At 33.8% G+C, this 18,701-nt stretch overlaps 1 protein-coding gene across 5 annotated transcripts in view; it reads right to left on the bottom strand.

Annotated features, from left to right (window-relative positions):
• SLTM (SAFB like transcription modulator) overlaps window positions 1-18,701 on the bottom strand; it is a 43,569-nt gene that overhangs the window by 13,039 nt on the left and 11,829 nt on the right. For 2 of the 5 annotated variants that reach the window (XM_055537818.1, XM_055537813.1), the window contains exons 3-9: window positions 18,199-18,284; window positions 15,120-15,317; window positions 14,155-14,202; window positions 6,243-6,270; window positions 4,460-4,928; window positions 3,791-3,840; window positions 1,563-1,681 (exon numbers count right to left, since the gene is read on the bottom strand). In XM_055537818.1, coding sequence (XP_055393793.1) covers window positions 1,563-1,681; window positions 3,791-3,840; window positions 4,460-4,928; window positions 6,243-6,270; window positions 14,155-14,202; window positions 15,120-15,317; window positions 18,199-18,284 — 998 coding nt within the window. The remainder of the gene's footprint in view (window positions 1-1,562; window positions 1,682-3,790; window positions 3,841-4,459; window positions 4,929-6,242; window positions 6,271-14,154; window positions 14,203-15,119; window positions 15,318-18,198; window positions 18,285-18,701) is intronic. The other 3 variants (XM_055537815.1, XM_055537814.1, XM_055537817.1) reach the window with 3 other exon arrangements.

Here is an 18,701-nt window from a genome sequence, read left to right as displayed (position 1 = left end):
AAATCCATTTAACCTACTTTTTTTTTTAAATACATTGCCAAAACACAGTGAGTCACATCAAGGAAGTAATGGCACAATTAACAAAAGCAAAGAAACAATATTTTCAATTAGATTTGGACCAAAATTTCCCTATCAAAGGCCCACCCCTAATCTCTTAAAGATATTAAAACAAAAAGGGTCTGGGTAAGTGTTAACACTTTTCTATAATGAGTCTCTCAAAAATAGTCTCCCACACATGAAAAAGCAGCCTTAAAAATATACTCCACAAAACACACTCTAAAAAGACATATTTTCCATTTATGTACTTTTAAAATGTATACTAATATAAAAGTGACTTATACTTCAGCTCTATAAAATGAATAGCTAAGAGAGACAAGGCAGGGATGGTTGAGAGAAGAAAAGTGGGAAAGAACAATCTAGTGCTGAACAAAGAGGAACACAGACACAATGTCAGGAAGAGGAACAGAGAGAATCTGGTGTGAGTAGCTGGAAACTATCAGCTTATATCTCAACTCTGGAAAGAGTGACTTGCCCCAAGAGCAATTTCATGTTATAAGTACATGGTTTCCTTATATAGTTTTAGCCCTAATTAAATTGCTGGAAACAGAATCAAAAATATACCAGAAACTGATCATGGGACCACAATTCTCAGTGTTTTGTATCTGACATCTACAAGAACCTCCTTACTCTGCAGGCAATTCTCTTAATTAGAAGGAAAAAAACAATTTCTAAAATCAATAGGATAGATTTTTGTAACATTCATTAATGGCTATTTACTGATATTGGTGGTCATTAATTTAATAAATATTTGAAAGCCTATCATGTGCATACATAGTAGTTAAGACCCCTGCTATCAAAGAGTTTACAGCAGAGTTGATTACATATATGATGCATATTGAAAGCTATAATGTAAAAGGAAATAATGAGCGCCCTAAGGGATGCAGATCAACTACAATTTAATTCAACAGCTATTAATTGAATATTCAATTCATTTAATTATCAACTAGTTTTCTTTTTCATTAGGTCTCCCCTTATATGCCAGAAAAACTTCTCCTGATCAACCAACCACAGTAAAGCCTCTTTTTTTGCTCTCTAAACCCTGCACTCTTCCTTCATAGCACATATCAAAACTTCTGATTAAGTCTATTTACCAGTTTTACATTCTTCTGCACCACTGTACTGGAATTTGTATAATAAAAGGGACCACATCAGTTTTGGGGTTCCACCCCATATTCTATATCCCAGTGCTTCTATTTTCCAGATGACCAGATCAGCCTCAGCAATTTTAGGTCCAAGATAAATCATGATGAATGTGATGAAACAAACTCAGTCATTCCTTGGCTTAAATGGGCTCAAAAAATGAGCTTTTACTACAAAGATTCCCAGGGCTCAGAGTGAGATTATAAGATATAGTAAAACTCATGATTACCACAGAACTAAATAACTATGCCTATCACAGTCCTGAGAGAGACAAGAAATTAGATTTTATATGTATTGTTTTGAATACCACTTCTGTTTAAAATGGACATAGAAATATGGATAAAAAGATAAAAAGAATGTACCTTTCCATATTTGCCAAAGAGGTTCTTCAAATCAGCAGCTTTGGTATTAGAGGAAAGTCCACTAACCCAGATATTTTTAGTTGAGCTTCCACTGCTACCACTAGCACTAATTGTACTTCCTAGAATAGATTTAATATCAGAAGTTTAAATTTCTCAATTGGAAATTTTTTAAACAAAATTATTAGGGCTATAAACTTCCAAAATTATAAAAGCCTCTAATTTTGACAGCATGACTTCACTACATCAAAATCCTACACATCTACTATAACTAAAATTGAACACAATAACATAACACAAACATGTCTGAATTTGTACATTTTCTACTGCATGAGTTTTAAGACAAAGTGGGTAAAAAAATCAGTTATATGTCTTGGACTTTTGTTGTTTAAATTCATATATTTATATTCAACCACTGCACTAAATTCAGGCAACCAGGAAGCAGACTGCTTAATTACCTACACCTGTTGTGGGCTTTAGCTCCAGAGACATTGAGAGCACAAAGGGAAAAGTCAAACAAACGGATAAACTGTTTTCAAAAATTTAAATGTTTAGTAACAAAGACTAGCCAACAGTTCATCCTCATTTTGTATTACAGAAAGGGTAAGAGAAAGTGAAAATTACATGCAACTAGAAAACCCTGGATTAAAAAAAAAGTCTTCTAAAGCAAATCAATTACAAAGATCAGAGACCCCAAAATTCTTTAGAAAAGGTAAATGGTTCTATGAACTATTTCTGCACTATTTCTATCCACAAATTATTGTTTCATACAGATAAATGCCATTTCTTAAAATATATTCCTGGTAAGTTACCCTTCAGTATTTTACTTCCAATGTGCTATTATAAAAAAGGAATGTTCATTTCATCATTTGGAAAACAGTTCTTACCCACTTTAAGAGAAACAGTATCTAAGCAATAAAAGTAACAATTTTTATAACTTCATGGTATCAAATATAGAAAGAGTAAAATGTTTAATGCTTTAAAAATTACAAGCCACAAGTTTTAAGAACTTCTATCAGTGTACTTATGAGAAGACAAAACACGCCTGATTCAAATATTTTAAATATTAATGATTGCTGCATTTCTGTTCTTAACAAATATAATTATCAAAGGAAATGTTTTATCTTATGAAACGTTAACTAGAAGTTCGTGTATCTTTTATATTTTACCAGTAACACCTGGCCTACATATTCCTCTTGACTTGAGAAAAAAAATTTTAATGATAGGAAGTTAACATTTAATTAAGACTACACTAAGCTTCTAAATTTAAAGGATAATATTTAATAAATTTATTATTATCTTATCCATTAACCAAAACTGTAAGGGATGTAGGTAATGCAATTAATTGTCAATTACTAAGTCAATCACTAAAATTTCTAATTATTAAAATATGCCAACAAAATATACTAAAAAAAGATAAGGGACACATAACATTCCTTTTTTTAGGCACTCAAGAGGCATTTTTCGATTCTGTAGTACCCAAATGCTGTTATTCTTCCCTTAAAGTGCTTTTTTAAAACACAAGAAATATTTTTCACATATACAGCATATATAAGATGAAACTAAAGCACATGATCAGGAGATAAGCAGAGACTTCCCAGTAACAAAGACTAATCAAATAATGCACCTTTAAACTTACAAAATTTAAAAATAAAACTACTTTTCTACATAAAACTTTCATCAATGCAAAGTAAGTCAATTAGGAAGTAAATTCTGAAGAATTAAAATCCTATAAACTGGCTATATTAACAGTTGTGTGCCCTGATTTAAAGAATCAAAAAAGTAAAACCAAATGTCGAGGCTAACTTGCTTTCAGCTCCACAAATACTATTTATATCACACTTCCTACTAGCCAGAACAAGAAAAAGATCGTGCAAGTGTGTGGGGGTTACAAGTGATAATCAAAGGTGAAATACTTCTGAAATTTTAAGAAATGAAATGTCTATTATATGAATATTCAATAGATACTTAGAACACAATGTAAAAAATACATAGCAAATATATTTAACTCAAATTCATACCGGTTTATAAATTAAATAATTAAGAAAGTAATGCTTCAATCACACTTGAGAATTTGCTGTAATCTAACTCCACTGTTCACACAAAAGCCACCAAAAAATTTACTATGTCAATTTTTAAGGACTAAATGTCAAAAGAAACCCTAGACAATAACTACTTTCTAAAGAAAACATTCAAATTATCACTGAAATAAGCAGGAAAAAATACACTACCTTTGTCATCTTTGGATGATGTCTTGCTGTCTTTAGATTCCTTTGAAGAGCTACAGAAGCAAACCACCAGAAGAAAATTGAAAACAAAAAAGCAAAAACAAAAAGAACAAAAAGAACAAAAATCGAACAGCTTGATATTGACTATATTTCAAACCACTGCTATCCATACAAATTAACAATTCCAAAAGCCTAGATTAGGTTATTTGAACAAATGATTCCCTTAGGATTCTTGCACTGATTTTCCCCAAGATTCCTGAAGATCTAGATTTTCTGACAATTCTATTCAGTGGATAAATGGCCATCTTCTCCAGATTTCAGGACTGGGACTTGACTTCATTTGTGTTCTTAGGACTGATAGTTGTTCATTAACCATCATCACAAGGATTTTTAAAAATGAAACACAAAAAATTGTCAATTTGAAAAAAAACAAAAACAAAAAAAAAACCAAATATATGCTGACAATTCGACAATGCAATCAGTAGGACACACTGCATATTATGAAGATCTTGAAATTTTTTTTTAAAGTAACTTATGACGGTCAAAAATATTATAGGCAGGATCATAAGTACTAATTACTGTACATGGTCTTGAAGCCACCCCCTTAATGTAGAGTGATCTTATTGAATGCTGGAATTCAGTATCGTAAAGAACTGACATAGAAAAACAAACCTCTTTGCTTGACCAGAGGCCCCAGTAGACGAGGGCCCTTTCTTCAAAGTATCCTTTTCTTTGTCTCCAGATTCTGCTTTCTTAGAACCTTCTCTGGCTTCCTTCTCGACAGGATCACCCTTCACGCAGTCTTCCTTCTTACCATCTTTATGGTTCGCATTCATCTCATAATCCTTGCTTTCCTTCTCCGGGCTCTGTGCAATGACGTCCTGCCCATCTTTTGGCTTACTTGCTTCAGAATCTGTAATTTTCACATTTTTACCTGTTTCTAGGAGGTCATCACCATCAAAATCCAGAGTGATGGCATCTTCAGCCTGGATTGTAACCGAGATGTTGTCATCCTCAGCTTCTTTCACAGTCGCATTAGCTTCCATCTCTTCATGAGCTGTGTGATCAGCCTCAGCTAGGTTCCCTTCTGAAGGAAGAGGTTTAGATACTTCTTGTGTACCATCACCAGAACCTGCTATATCTAAGAGGATTTAACAGGAATAAATATGGCAAAACAAGAAGTTTAAACAATTTTCATATTCATAAGCTAGAATAGGACCTAGAAAATATAAACCCAGTTATTAGCACTGATGGGAGGTTAGGAAGAAAAACACAAGGGTATTAACTAACATAAACAATCCTTTACCCAGGATCACTTATTCTTCATGGAAAAAATGATCTCTAAATACAAATACCAAACAACAAAAGTGAGGAGAGAGTTCCATCCTGAGGATACCAGCTCTTCATTTCTGGTTATAAGTTAATGGCATACGGAAGGTGTTTTTCCTCCATGAGAGAGTGACAAATGAGCAGAGTTGTTATTCAATGTTCAAATTATCTTGGGATTTAACCCTTGTGACCTTCAGAACTCCCATGGTGACGTCTTGAAAGGTCACAGTCTGACGATACCAATCAGTCTTCAAAGTATTCAGGGCCTCATCTTTTTCACTCTTCTTATTCTTGTGTAGTCCGAAAACTGCTACAAGAGGCTCCTAAGATGGCCTGCTCCATAACGTTTAAGAAAGTGGTCATTTCCAGGCTTCATCCTGTCCAGTCAGTCCTGCAATTACCATTTTCAAAGATGTCTTGCATTCACCCAAAAGCGAAAGGCCTCGAGCATCTGAGATTTTCAGTCGGTAGCTTTACTTCATTCATTGCTTCTAGGTTTTTTATTCTGCCTGTTCCATGTCCTTTCTAGTCCAAAGTAGGAGGATCCTTGGACGTCCTTCCAAGAACTCTTCTATAACCTCAGACCAACCACATATATTGCTACTGATGTCCCTGTAATTGTATTGGATAAGATAGGTCTCCAGAACTACTGAAACTGTCAGAAGACTGTACAAAACTTCTCCAAGCAGCAAACAATAAAGTCAGTCTCCTGGTCACCCAACAATTTTAGGACTAGTTATAAAATTAATTATCCATTCCATACTAGGATTACCGGTAAGCACGTATGAGTTACTGCAGTGCCAGTCTTAAGGATATAATCAACTTACCGTATGCTAGAAGTTGGTTTTAAAAATAAAACTTAAACTAGGTTAAACAAAAAATGGCATTGTCCACCACAGTAACTGATATGTACCATTAAGTTAGAACATGTCTTCAAAGTGTTAAAAGAAAATTAAACCAATTAAAAAATAAAATCAAGGTGCTAACTTAATTCACTAAATTGATAAATTTGAAAATAAACTCATTTCAAAAATAAGATTTTGAATAAGGAATGCTTTATTTTAACATAGTTTACTGTTTTTCTAAATGTCACCAATTTTTAAACTCTACTTAGCATCAAACATACCTTTCTCATTTTCTTCTTCCTCAGCATCCTGAAAGTCAAAGAATAATCAAATGTAAAATGAATTCATTTAAAACTGGATTTCAGTAATAGTACAAGATCTATCAAGTTAAATTGTAGAGTAATATTAATTAGAGACACCTACTACTAACAAACACAAGATATTCCAATCAGAACCAAAACACAAAGAAATGTAGCATATGTCTAGTATACATGACTTAGACAAGAAAACAGGCAAATATATCAATAGTTATATCAACAATAAACTGGAATATTTAGTTTCACTACTCAATACTGGTTTCAATTACCCAAATCTTACTCATATTAAAAAGCTGCTAGGAATTCCCTGCCGGACTGGGGTTCAATCTCGGGTCTGGGAACCAAGATTCCACAAGCCACGAGGCGTGGCCAAAAAAAAAAAAGAGAGAGACAGATACAAAAAGCCACCAATAAAAAGCCTGCCCTGATTATTTCATATGACTCCTTTCGAATGCACTTTTAGGACATACTATTCAAAATGTACCAGAAAATATAACATGAAGACATACTTTTTCAAGGGATGAAATGCATATTAATAAACAAAGAACATTCCCAATTTAGGCATCTCAGAAGTAAGAAGAATGACAAGGGTAGTTTCAAATTCTTCATTCCTTTCTATCTGTTAAAAATGAATTCATATACTGTCTCATACACACTGGTGGTCAGCCACTTTAAAAACGGTATTTGCGCTGCAGGTAATCAAAACAAGTTAATAATTTTATTAAATGACTGATTTTAATTTTTAAATATGTGCTATTTTAATTTTTATATATGTGACATCATGTAGTCTAAAATTAAGCACGTAATGGCTTGAAAACAGGAATATCACAAAGAGGAAAATATTTACACCAAGCAAAATACTGCAAAAATAACTGAAATTATAACAAGATAGAAACATTTCCCAAAATTAAAGATCATAATAAATATGCATAAAATTAAGGTATGTTTTAACTTACAACTTTTAAAATAAAAGCTGAGTATAAGTAGATCATATTTAGTCAAGGTGGTGTGAAGCTACCAAATGCAAAGCCTTACAGTAGTGATTCTCAAACTTTGATTTTGTATCAGAATCTCCTGAGTGACTACTAAAACAGACTGCTGAGCACCAACCCCACAGTTTCTGATTCAAGACTGGAGTAGAGCCTGGAAATTTGCATCTCTACAAGTTTTAGTGATGCTGATGCTTTTGGTCCAGAGACTACAAATTAAGAACTGTGCCTGAGAGTGACAGCCTAGCAGTGAAATTAGACTTAAGGCAAAATTTAACTGTAAACAAAATTTTAAATGCCATATGTATCTCCTAACACAATTTTAGGTTCATGTAAGTCCACACTTCTTAAAAATAACAACTATTTTATCATATGCTCAGTTACATTTGGATAACAAATATATTTCTAAGAAATCATTTAAAATAAGTTTTCAACTTCAAGTTGACATATACGTGCCCCATTTAGGGAAAGACCAATTGTTTCACAAACTAAAGTAATATGAAGGAAACTGAAAACACTGAAACAATTAAGCCACAGGCTTAGTACAAAAGAAGATTACTAATTGGTAGCAATGTGACTCCTATTATATACGTCCATTATACTGTGCTCTAATAATCTCCGAATTGTTATACTGGAATTTAGTTTTAATCATTATATTTCTATTGTGCAACATTTGGAAAGTAAAGAAAAATGATTTGACAGGGTGGACTGGCAGGCAGTGGCAGGAAAGAAAGGATGAGTTATGCTGGAATTACTGAAAAAATCTTTTTCTCCCAAATTCTCTTTTAGTTTAGTAATTTATCTTAAAGGGATAAATAAACTGGAGTATCTTCACTTTTACTTAAAAGAAGAACAAAAGAACGTAAAAGAATGCAACTTGCTTCTTCTTTGTCTACTTGTAATTCAACAGCACACCACTTCTAAGTTATTTTTTTAGAGATTCAGTATTGGTAAGATTCAAAGAAAAAAATAGTCAAAGTATTTGCTATTTTAAAAAACAAAATGTTTTTAAATACTGTGATGTAAAAAACAAAATATTTCTGCTGTACTTTCTGCCAAGTAGAAATGTTATTTCTAGCTGCTAAAACCATCAGTAAGGTTTGCCTTACTTTTGCTGGTTTTTAGATATCTATCCTAATCACTCAACAGGTCTTCTGAAGGGTTTCCTAACTTTAGTTTCTAAACAAATGGTAACACTAGCCTTATTACATACATTTAAATGCCCCAAGGAAAAGAATCTGAGCCAATTTCTAGAAAACAAACTGATTACAATGGGGGTGGAGCGCAGAAACAACCAGGGTTAGTAGAAAAGATGAGCTACTTTAACTCTACTAAAAGAGTTAGTAGAAATATGCACATCCATATTTGCATTATATTTCTATGTGCAATAAACACAGAACTACTAAGGTTAAATCATTTCTTGCAATAAAAAAACAAACCAAGAAATGCAAAAAAGATACTGGGAAAATTTCCCTGAATATGCACAGACATGATATGTGCCTCATTTCAAAATAATTTTCCTCCACTGAAAACATGTTTTTTCAGAATGAGGAATATGGTAAATAAGTAACCACCATGAAAAAGCATGCTTTTAATTAACTACTTTTTTAGTTTATCTTGAAAAAACATAATATTTGACATATGAAAATGAAGCAAACGCTTTATAATGTTCATGTTGTTTATCTTTGTAATCGGATCTACAACCCTTAAGTACCAAAAATCATACATGGGCGTATAGCTCAGAGGTAGAGCATTTGAATGCAAAAATCATACAGAAAGCTTCGCTATTTTTATTTCATTCTAGGAGCAGCAATGACTTATGATAAAGACAAACCTAGGACTTACTTTTCAGTTAACAAAGTGTTAACTTTCTACCCATTCTAGTAGCTTTCCCAAAGGTTAATCTTGTGATACATGTATACACAAGTGCTAAGAAGATGTCTTCTGGAAGGCCTCCTCTCCCTTGGCTTGTACATAAACACTGTATTCAGTCTCACTAATTTACAATAAACTGGTAGGTCAAAATAACCCTAAACCACCAATTGCCTATTACCTACCTGGACATATGCTAAAGACCATGGGAAATAACAAGTACTAGCACATAATAAGTACTTAATAAATATTTGTTGAAAGAGTTTACTGAATAAATGTACTGTAAGACACTGCTGTTTTTAAGTGGAGGGACTTAACTTACTGCTCATTTTATGTAGGCAGATGGTTTAACGGCAGCACTGTGTTAAGTACAATGGAATTCAGAAAACATTTACTAGTGCGGAATTACTTGTGAAAAGAATACAGACTAGGCACCAAGATATGTAGGTATTTATTCTATCTTTACCACTAAAACAGTTTTACTCTGTGATACTGTGATCTTCCTGGGTCAAGAAGATCCCCTGGAGAAGGAAATGGCAACCCACTCCAGTATTCTCCTCTGGGAAATCCCATGGACAGAGGAGCCTGGCAAGCTACAGACCATGAGGTTGCAAACAGTCAGACACTGAGCGACTAAACAACAACACTGTCATCTACCTAGGTGAACTTTACCTATAAATTAGAGATAACATATGACCTAAATAGGATATACAGGATATATAAGACAGTGGGTGTCAAAAGTTCTGTGTAAACAGTAAAACACTATGTAAGAGAAAGCTTTATGGAAGAGACAGAGATAAATCTGGCTTTGAGAGTTATACAGACTTCATATGGCAAAAAAGGGAAGGTACTTCAAGTTGATGAAACATTGGGGCAAAGGCAAATAGAAAAAATAATACATGATGTACTCATAGAAGATTGACAAGACTCAAACTAGAAGAAATTTTTAAGAATTAAAGCATTACCAAATATAAACATTCTGGAGAAAAATTTCCAAACAATTCTAAATAACTATCTCTAAGCTAGTAAAACAATACTACAAGTAATCACTAATTACACATGTACTATGTGAAGGATATAAGATTGCTCTTCACATCAACCTAGCAGGTAAGACTTAGAATGTTCATTTTACAGACATGGAAATGGACGAAGAGAACACACTTTGAAGTCACAATATTTTAAGTAACTAACAGAAGTAGAATGTAAACCAAATTCTACCTGGTTAAAAGCTAAAGCTCTAAGCTTCAAGTCAAAGCCTGAAGACTGGCTTTAAATAAATAGATACCTATATAAATGCACTTGCCCATTTATATTTTTAAAGACAAGGAATAAAACAATTAATCCTGAATTTTAAAAAATTCACCAATAAGGGGATGGGTAAAGGGGACTTTTTTGAATGTATACTTTCTTAGATTTGACTTTGGAATCATGTAAATATTTTTAAAAATTATAAAACTAAAATATCTATTTTGAAATAATTATAGATTCATAAGAAGTTACAGATTAAAATTAAAAAAAAAAACTATATTGAACCTAAACATGTACTAGTTGATGGTCATATAGAAAACTAATCTAAAACACACTGATTTGTTCATTCCTAGAGGTATATCCTTATAAGAAAGATAACTTGAGTGGGAAAAAACCTTATTTTCAGAAATCACACTGGTGATGGTGTTGGTATTATCATCCTAGGACTATTGTACATATACTGTGAGATAAAGGAAATAATTAACTTACAAGTATCCCTTATGAATTCAAAATCTATTTTATCTTAAAAGCAAAAAACCAACAAAAACAAATAAAAAACATATTCTCTAGCACACTATACATTGAAAAGGCCTAGAAAACATGAACAACCCAGAGGCAATGAACACCCGACTCCTACCATCAAGATTATTGTCTCAAAATACCATTTACCACTAAAAGGAAGAAGTGGCTAATTACAGGTCCGGAGCAGAAAATAGAAATCTGAACCAGACAGCAAGGAAGTAAAGACTACTTGGATCACATTGAAAGGATTAAAGAGACAACCTGAAGAGATTCTCAGATAGGACAATCTGAGCATTAATAAGGATAATAACTACAATGGATTGAAATACACTAAAAATATTTAAATCCATGAGTTCAAAATGAAACAGAGGGGCAAAAAGAAAAAAAAAAAATATCAGTCACTATCAGACTGATAGTGAAAATTTGTAAATAAAGGAAAAATAATCAAACATATATCCTGGCTTTTCCTTGTAAATGATACCACAAGGTAACCAAATAACAGATGAGAAGCTTTTTCCCAAGGAACATTCCAGCTAACAAATAAAGAAAATAAAAGAATACCACCAATTTGATTAATTAAATCAGTGCAGTACAGATCATCAATGACTGGTACCATCAGCAAAAAGATACAGTCAGACATTATGTATATCCAAACAGAAGAATACAACACTACCTATGAATTAGTTGTATCTCTTGGGGGGATGGGGATGGGGTGTCGGAATCAGATAGCAAGCCTCAGGATCCTATAAACAACAATTTAAAGGAAATACACTAAACAGAGGAACATGTTGACTAAATTCACAGGAACATAATCAGCAAAATACAGACGCCGGAAGCTCTATGAATGACAGGGGTGTCAAACTATGCGAGATGCTCTTTCTGCAGCTATTTTTATTGAAATAGCCATGTCCGTTCATTTACCTAATGCCTGTAGCTGCTTGCACACTCAGTGGCAGAGCTGAATAGCTGTAACAAGGCGCTCAGTCGTGTCTGACTCTTTGCGACCCCATGGACTGTAGCCTAACCAGGTTCCTCCATCCATGGGATTTTCCAGGTAAGAATACTGGAGTAGGTTGCCATTTCCTTCTCCAGGAGATCTTCCCGACCCAGGGATTGAACCCAGGTCTCCCGCATTGTAGGCAGATGCTTTACCACCTGAGCCACCAGGGAAGATCCCAGGCCCACACAGGTAACATATTTTCTACCTAGCCTTTAATGAAAAACTTTGCCACCTCTTGCTCTATATGATCAACAATTCGATTTCTTTAACAAATAAAGTGGAGGGGGGGAGATGAACAGAAAACCTATAGATTGAAAGAGGCCTAAAAGACATTTCAATCAATCACAATATCTCTATCTTATTTGCATCAAACAAATAAACAGATTCAAATAAAGCTTTCTTAAAAAAAAAAAAAAACAACTTAGGACAACTGAGTATTTGAAGATATTTTTAAAAAATCATATATTATGACTAATAATGTAAAAAATAAGAGAGTTCTCTTTCAGAGATATACACTGACTTTTTAAGGCAAAATATGTCTGGAATTTGTTCAAAATAGTGCAGAAAAGGAAAAGTGAATGGAGGTACAGATGAAACAATACTGCCCGTGAACTGCTGAAGCAGAAGCTGTGTACGGGTAGACTCTGTGCAGTATTCCTTGACATGCACAATAAGACAACACACTCATGAGTCATGCTCAGAAGCATCGAAATCATGATGGAATGGAGATACATTCATATATATTTCTACATATTCCACCATACATCATTAAGGAAGAGGGGAAAAGGTCATTTTACTTCTCTGAAGATGTAACCTTCTCTGAAGATGTAACCTCCCTGACACAATAAGCAAAACCTGCCTTTTGATAAGAAGTAAATAAGGGTTCTTTCACTCTCATGATGGAATAGGAGAGCAAGGCCAAATCTAGCCCATAAAAATTTGCAAAAATTAAAAAAAGGCACTCATTCCTTAAGATACTTGTTAGATTTTTATAATACATACATAATCTATTATGAGAATGGGGACACTCAGATGTAACCCTTCACACACTCCAACTTGTGCAATGGAAGGAGAGGCCCTTGATGAAAATTTAAAAACTTTTTACCAATGAATATGAGAGTTCAACTCTACCTTTTTGCAAATTCAGTTCATATCTAGAAAAGGTACTCCTCCAATTTGGGAGTTAATCTTCCTCATCTATATTTTATCATTCAAAAATGAACATACCTGAGGATAGTATGGAGGGGGAAGTCTACAGACTTTCACAGTCCTAACATTTCCTTCCTGAATATTCCAAACTACCAAAAACATTTCCCCCAGAAATGCAATTTCTCCCGTTACAATGAACACAGAGAACCAATATACAGCCTCACCAGCATTCCAAACCTAAGAGAGCTGGGATAAAGGAGTGACCAGAGGTAATCAGCTAAGCAGGCTATGAATATACACCACATTATATACCCTTGCAGCAAATATTACAGTGAGGAAATAGCACACCTGATCACTATTTTTCCTAAATCTAGTAAACAGAGGGAATGGGAACCCTTATATCTATTTGAAAGTATACTATTTAAAGAGGGTACATGAACAAGGTATTCTTGAGTACACTAATGGGAAAAAGATAAAGGTTAATTTTTAATACAGAAATTGAGCTATAAATGTCTGTTTACAGCACCTGTACATCATGCTTTAAAATGTACACTATGCATATCACATAGACCAAAAACAAAATCTAATGCACAAGAGAAATCATTTTCTACACATACACACACATACCCACATGTATACACATATCCCAAGTAAATTACTTAAACAGATTTTTATCATTTTTATACTATATTTATCATAGGGGTGTTAAATTGACAAAATTTTAAAGCTTTAATAGGATATTAGTACTTTTAAATGATTTATTTCATACCAAAGTGACCAAAAAAAAAAAAAAAAAAAAAAAATCAAGGAGTGTGAAGGTTTCCCAAAAAACTGATAACTAGACTTATGTTTTAGAAAAAGGATAGACTGTTTTTATTTTGAAAATGGTAGGAACCTTATTTTAATAACTTCCAATTATCTCCACAGCAAGAGAAATTTCAGCCACCAATTTAAAGTATTTTGTATATACCATGTAACTCAGTATTATATTTAAGGCAATTTTATGAATTAAATAATTATGAAGTCAAAATGAGATTCCTTTTCCAAGCCCTTCCACCCAACAATATCAAATTTATAGGACTAAATGTAAACTTACTTGGGCTGTTAGAAAGGTATCATCTTCACCTTCTTGAGCTTCAATTTCCTAAGTAAAAGGGTATACAATAGCTTTGCTTTACAAAATATCTGGGTAACATGAGAATGCTTTTATGCTACACCCGATTATCACTTGCCTCATGTTCTGTGCAGTGTCTATGGATACCATGGGTATTTAGCCAATGCTTAATAATTCAGACTATATTTTTATGCCAACATAAAAGCTTAGTCACATTGATAGAAGAATTAGAAACCAAAATAAGAATTAGAAACAAGTCTTTCATGAGCCCTTCATTTATTAAGCTAGGTAGAACATAGTGTTCTAAGCATGAATACTGACCCCCTATTCCACTGATTTTCTTAAGATGTACTAACATGCTTCAAAGCAGGACAAATGGTCTCTTTCATTCAAAGAAAAGATTTAAAAATTATACCTTTAAAGCTTTTAAGTTAAACTTTCATAAGTAATTTCCCCACCCTTGATAATAACCAAATAAATGCAAATTAATGTTTTACATCTACTAAAATAGGGAAAAAAAAGCTTACTATCTGGTAATGTTGGCAAGGTTAGTGTTAAATTGGTACACTCTTTCATAGTGGGATAATAAACAACTTAAAACTTAAATATCCCAAATTAAAAGAGTAGCTACTAGACACCCAGAAAACAGTCTAGTAAATTATGATGTAATGTATGAATTTTGAAGTAATTATATATTATGTGAAAATATATAGACTAAATAGCAATTTATAGCATGATAACTACTAGGTAAAAACATATACATATGTGGAAAATAATAACCAAAAACTGAAAGGTCATCTTAGATTGCAGGACTCTGAGTGATTTATAAGTAACTTTAAAAATATATTTTTTCAAAGTTCTGTGACTTCCACATTGAACTAGAAAAATACTTTTTTTATTATTTAGTACTTAAACTGTATCACGTTTTAAAAAAACTGGCTAAAGACCTGACTTTCGATGTCCTCTTTTTCTATATCTTCTACTGCTTCTGCCTCTATTAATTCATGAGCTGTCTTGTTCTCTTCTGCAGAAAGTAACTCCTTGGAATGCACATTTTCTTCTTCATTTTCACCAAATTCTTCAGAGTCCTTCAGTTCGTCATTTCCATCTTGTTCATGTGCCTCTTGATTCTCCAATTCACAGTCCTTTTAATGGTAAGAAAATTTGATACAATTCGAGGCCAAGTACTGTGGGCTATCCACCAAACCTTTTTGGTAATTTAAATCTCTAAATGCCTTCACTTCTATCATATTTTGACATTACTCTCAAAGTTCAATAATTTTATATTACATACTAACTGTGCCTTTAAAAACAGAGGGGGGGTCTAATACCAAGATCATTAAACTATGCATCTGAGTTCCCAAATCACTTACACTGAAATACATATACGCTAACTGGATTGCTCTCAAGTTCCAGTTATAATATTTACCAAGTCACATCCTATGAGCTTTCCTATAAGACATGGCTTCAAAGAAATGACTTCTTTCTACACGCCAGTTTCGCTTACCTTCAAAGCCTGTGGACATCTTATATATGATAATATAAACTTTATTTCTAATTTATAATAAGGAATCCCAACTGTTACACCAATGTCTGTTCTTACAAATATGTAAATAACTAATCAGTTTTGCAATCTACCAGCATGCCACAAAGCCAATTAAACAGGGAACATAGATTGGGATTCTCTCTGTGAGGGAAAGAATATCTGTTTGCCTCTCAAAGTTTATGGATATAAGGGTACCTCAGTAGAAATAAAGAAAAGCAGCAATCAGCCTAGTTCCCTCTCTCATTAACTGCAGACAAAGGGTTGAAAACAATGGACATTCTTCCTCCTTTCCTACTCTCATGGTGAGATTTAAAGGAGTTAAACAACAGATTTAAAGGTTTCTGGGTTAAAGGGGGACAAGTGTAGGGGTATAACTATTAATTATTCATAGATGAACTGCAATGAGGGACTAGAAATTTCTGGGAAGGTAGGCACAGAGAAGAAACATGATTGTGTGGAAGGTGCAGTGCTTGGGGAGCAGGTCATCTCTGGGACAGCAGGTTTAACCAACTTATCTGCCTATGAGTGGGGGAAAACTGGGAACTGAAAATGGAGTCGGTGGTTGGTCATATGATGCCAGAAGAATTGGTGCAGAATAAAAAAACAAAACAAGGGAAGTCACTGAGGGAATTTCATCTACTTTGAAGTGACAATTTTGACTATTCTCCTCACTTACAAGTAAAAGTAATTTCTACAGTATTCACATATCTAAGCAATAGGTGATATTTACCCACCATCACTGTATAAATTCCAAAATTCCAACTCTGAGAAAGTATATCCACTTTGTTTCTATCATATTTATCACACATGAGGATACCTCCAAAGGGAAAAAGAAATATAAAAAAGTAACGATACATTTAAATAGAATTTTGTAAAAGTTCTTTTGTTCTTTTAGACATTATGACCAGGTTAATTTAATAATTACACAAAGGCATCCTTTGTGGTACATATATGACAGCAATATTACATCTCCTTGTAACATTTTATGGAGAAGGCAATGGCACCCCAACTCCAGTACTCTTGCCTGGAAAATCCCATGGATGGAGGAGCCTGGTAGGCTGCAGTCCACGGGGTTGCAAAGAGTCGGACACGAGCGACTTCACTTTCACTTTTCACTTTCATGCATTGGAGAAGGAAATGGCAACAACCCACTCCAGTGTTCTTGCCTGGAGAATCCTAGGGACGGGGGAGCCTAGTAGGCTGCAGTCTATGGGGTCACACAGAGTCGGACGTGACTGAAGTGACTTAGCAGCAGCAGTACATTTTAAATGACTGAAACATTTTTGTGCACTGAAGAGCTGAAAGGAAGTTAGAAATTTGAAAACTAAAAGGGTTTTTACTAAGTCACAATGTTTTTTCCAGCTTATGGATAGTTTTGGCTTAATCATACACTCACTAGTGAAGACAACTCGAGAAAATGAGAGCAAAGAAATAAACCTAATGGAAGATATACCACAAGGATAACAGAAAACAAAGACTGAACAGTCCTTAAAGGCTCAAAAAAAGCCGGTTATAAGGTATGCAATCACCCATTTTAATGATCCCTGAGCACATATTTCCTGAATTACCTGACTTCAGGGCTAACTCCTCAACCAAACATCGCTTTCTCTCTATGCCTGCCGTCTAAGTGCAAGATACAAAGAATGAGGTACATGGTGCCTATGTAGCCTGTGTGTGGGGAGGGCAGAGAGTTAGATGGTAGGAAATGGGTGAGTGAAGGGACATGAGCTGACTTCATGGTGGACCACACAGACATCCGAGATGTTATGGTAATATGACCTAACTGTACATAGAAAACAGAATACATGGGGTGTAAATGTATGTAATTTAAAAGGAACTATGCTCATTAAATAATTCCTGCAAATGCCACACTACTTAAGACCTAATGATCAGTCAATAGGAGATCACATTTCATTAAAATGAAAACAACAACAATAAAAACTATGATTATAAGCAACAGTATATAAAACTGCCACAACCTCAATTAAAATTACATACTCTGTTCTCCTAGTTGGACATTCTTAAAATAAAATATATTCTTTTTAAACCAATAAAGACCTGGTTTATTTATCTTTAATGGGCAAAACACATTTCTTAATCTGATCTTCACTAAGTAGCAATACATCAGCAACTTTCTCCATTTTAAAGACTACATTAATCTGATTTCTGTATATTATTTATACAAAAGCTAAATGTGATGGGCAATACCCTGTCCAGGAACTAAGGTATAAATTGTCCTGTACCTGTTCCTCTGGCCCCTATGTCTCCCCGAACAAACATTCTTTGCTTTGTTTCATTTAACTGAAGTTATTTATTATATTTCTCAACTATGAGAATTAGTAAGATTGACAATATTATTTGTCTCTATACCTATTAACCAACATATTTCAGTGTCTATTATTAAAGCAAAATGCATGAATTCATCATGCAAAATACTAGGCTCAAAACAGACATCTTAACCTGTGTAATTAACACTTTACCTTGACAAAAGCATCATCTTCCACAGAAGCATCTCCACTCAACTCATCTGCTTCCTGTTTTTTACCTGCGAAAGAAGGAAAATGGGCTAACAACCAATATTTTATTACTTTAAGAGCAAAAAACATTCAGACAAGTTTACCCCGAGGTATCACTCTCCACTCCCAAAATCATCTGACGAACCAAATGCCAACTGCTTATAAACCACCTGGCCATAGCTGTCCCAAACCAAAAAAAAAAGCTTTATGAACAATGTCATGCTGTTGCATTTCACTAAAATAAACTGTGCAAATAATTAATCCTACATATGAACCCATCATCTTCACTGACTTGACATATGAGATCCATTTTTCTTTACACCAAATTCTCTATCTTCAATTCTCCCAGAAGCAGCATCACCTTTCAACAGTACTCTACTAACTGTATACATAACCAGACATCTGATAGCTAAATTCAAGCTCATATCCCCCATAAAGCCTTCCTAAGTTGTTCTTGCCAACAAGCT

The sequence above is a fragment of the Bubalus kerabau genome, chromosome 10, assembly GCF_029407905.1.
Source record: "Bubalus kerabau isolate K-KA32 ecotype Philippines breed swamp buffalo chromosome 10, PCC_UOA_SB_1v2, whole genome shotgun sequence".
Classification (NCBI taxonomy): Eukaryota; Metazoa; Chordata; class Mammalia; order Artiodactyla; family Bovidae; genus Bubalus; species Bubalus kerabau.
Note: the sequence above shows the minus strand (reverse complement) of the source record. Positions and strands in the feature narration are given on the sequence as shown.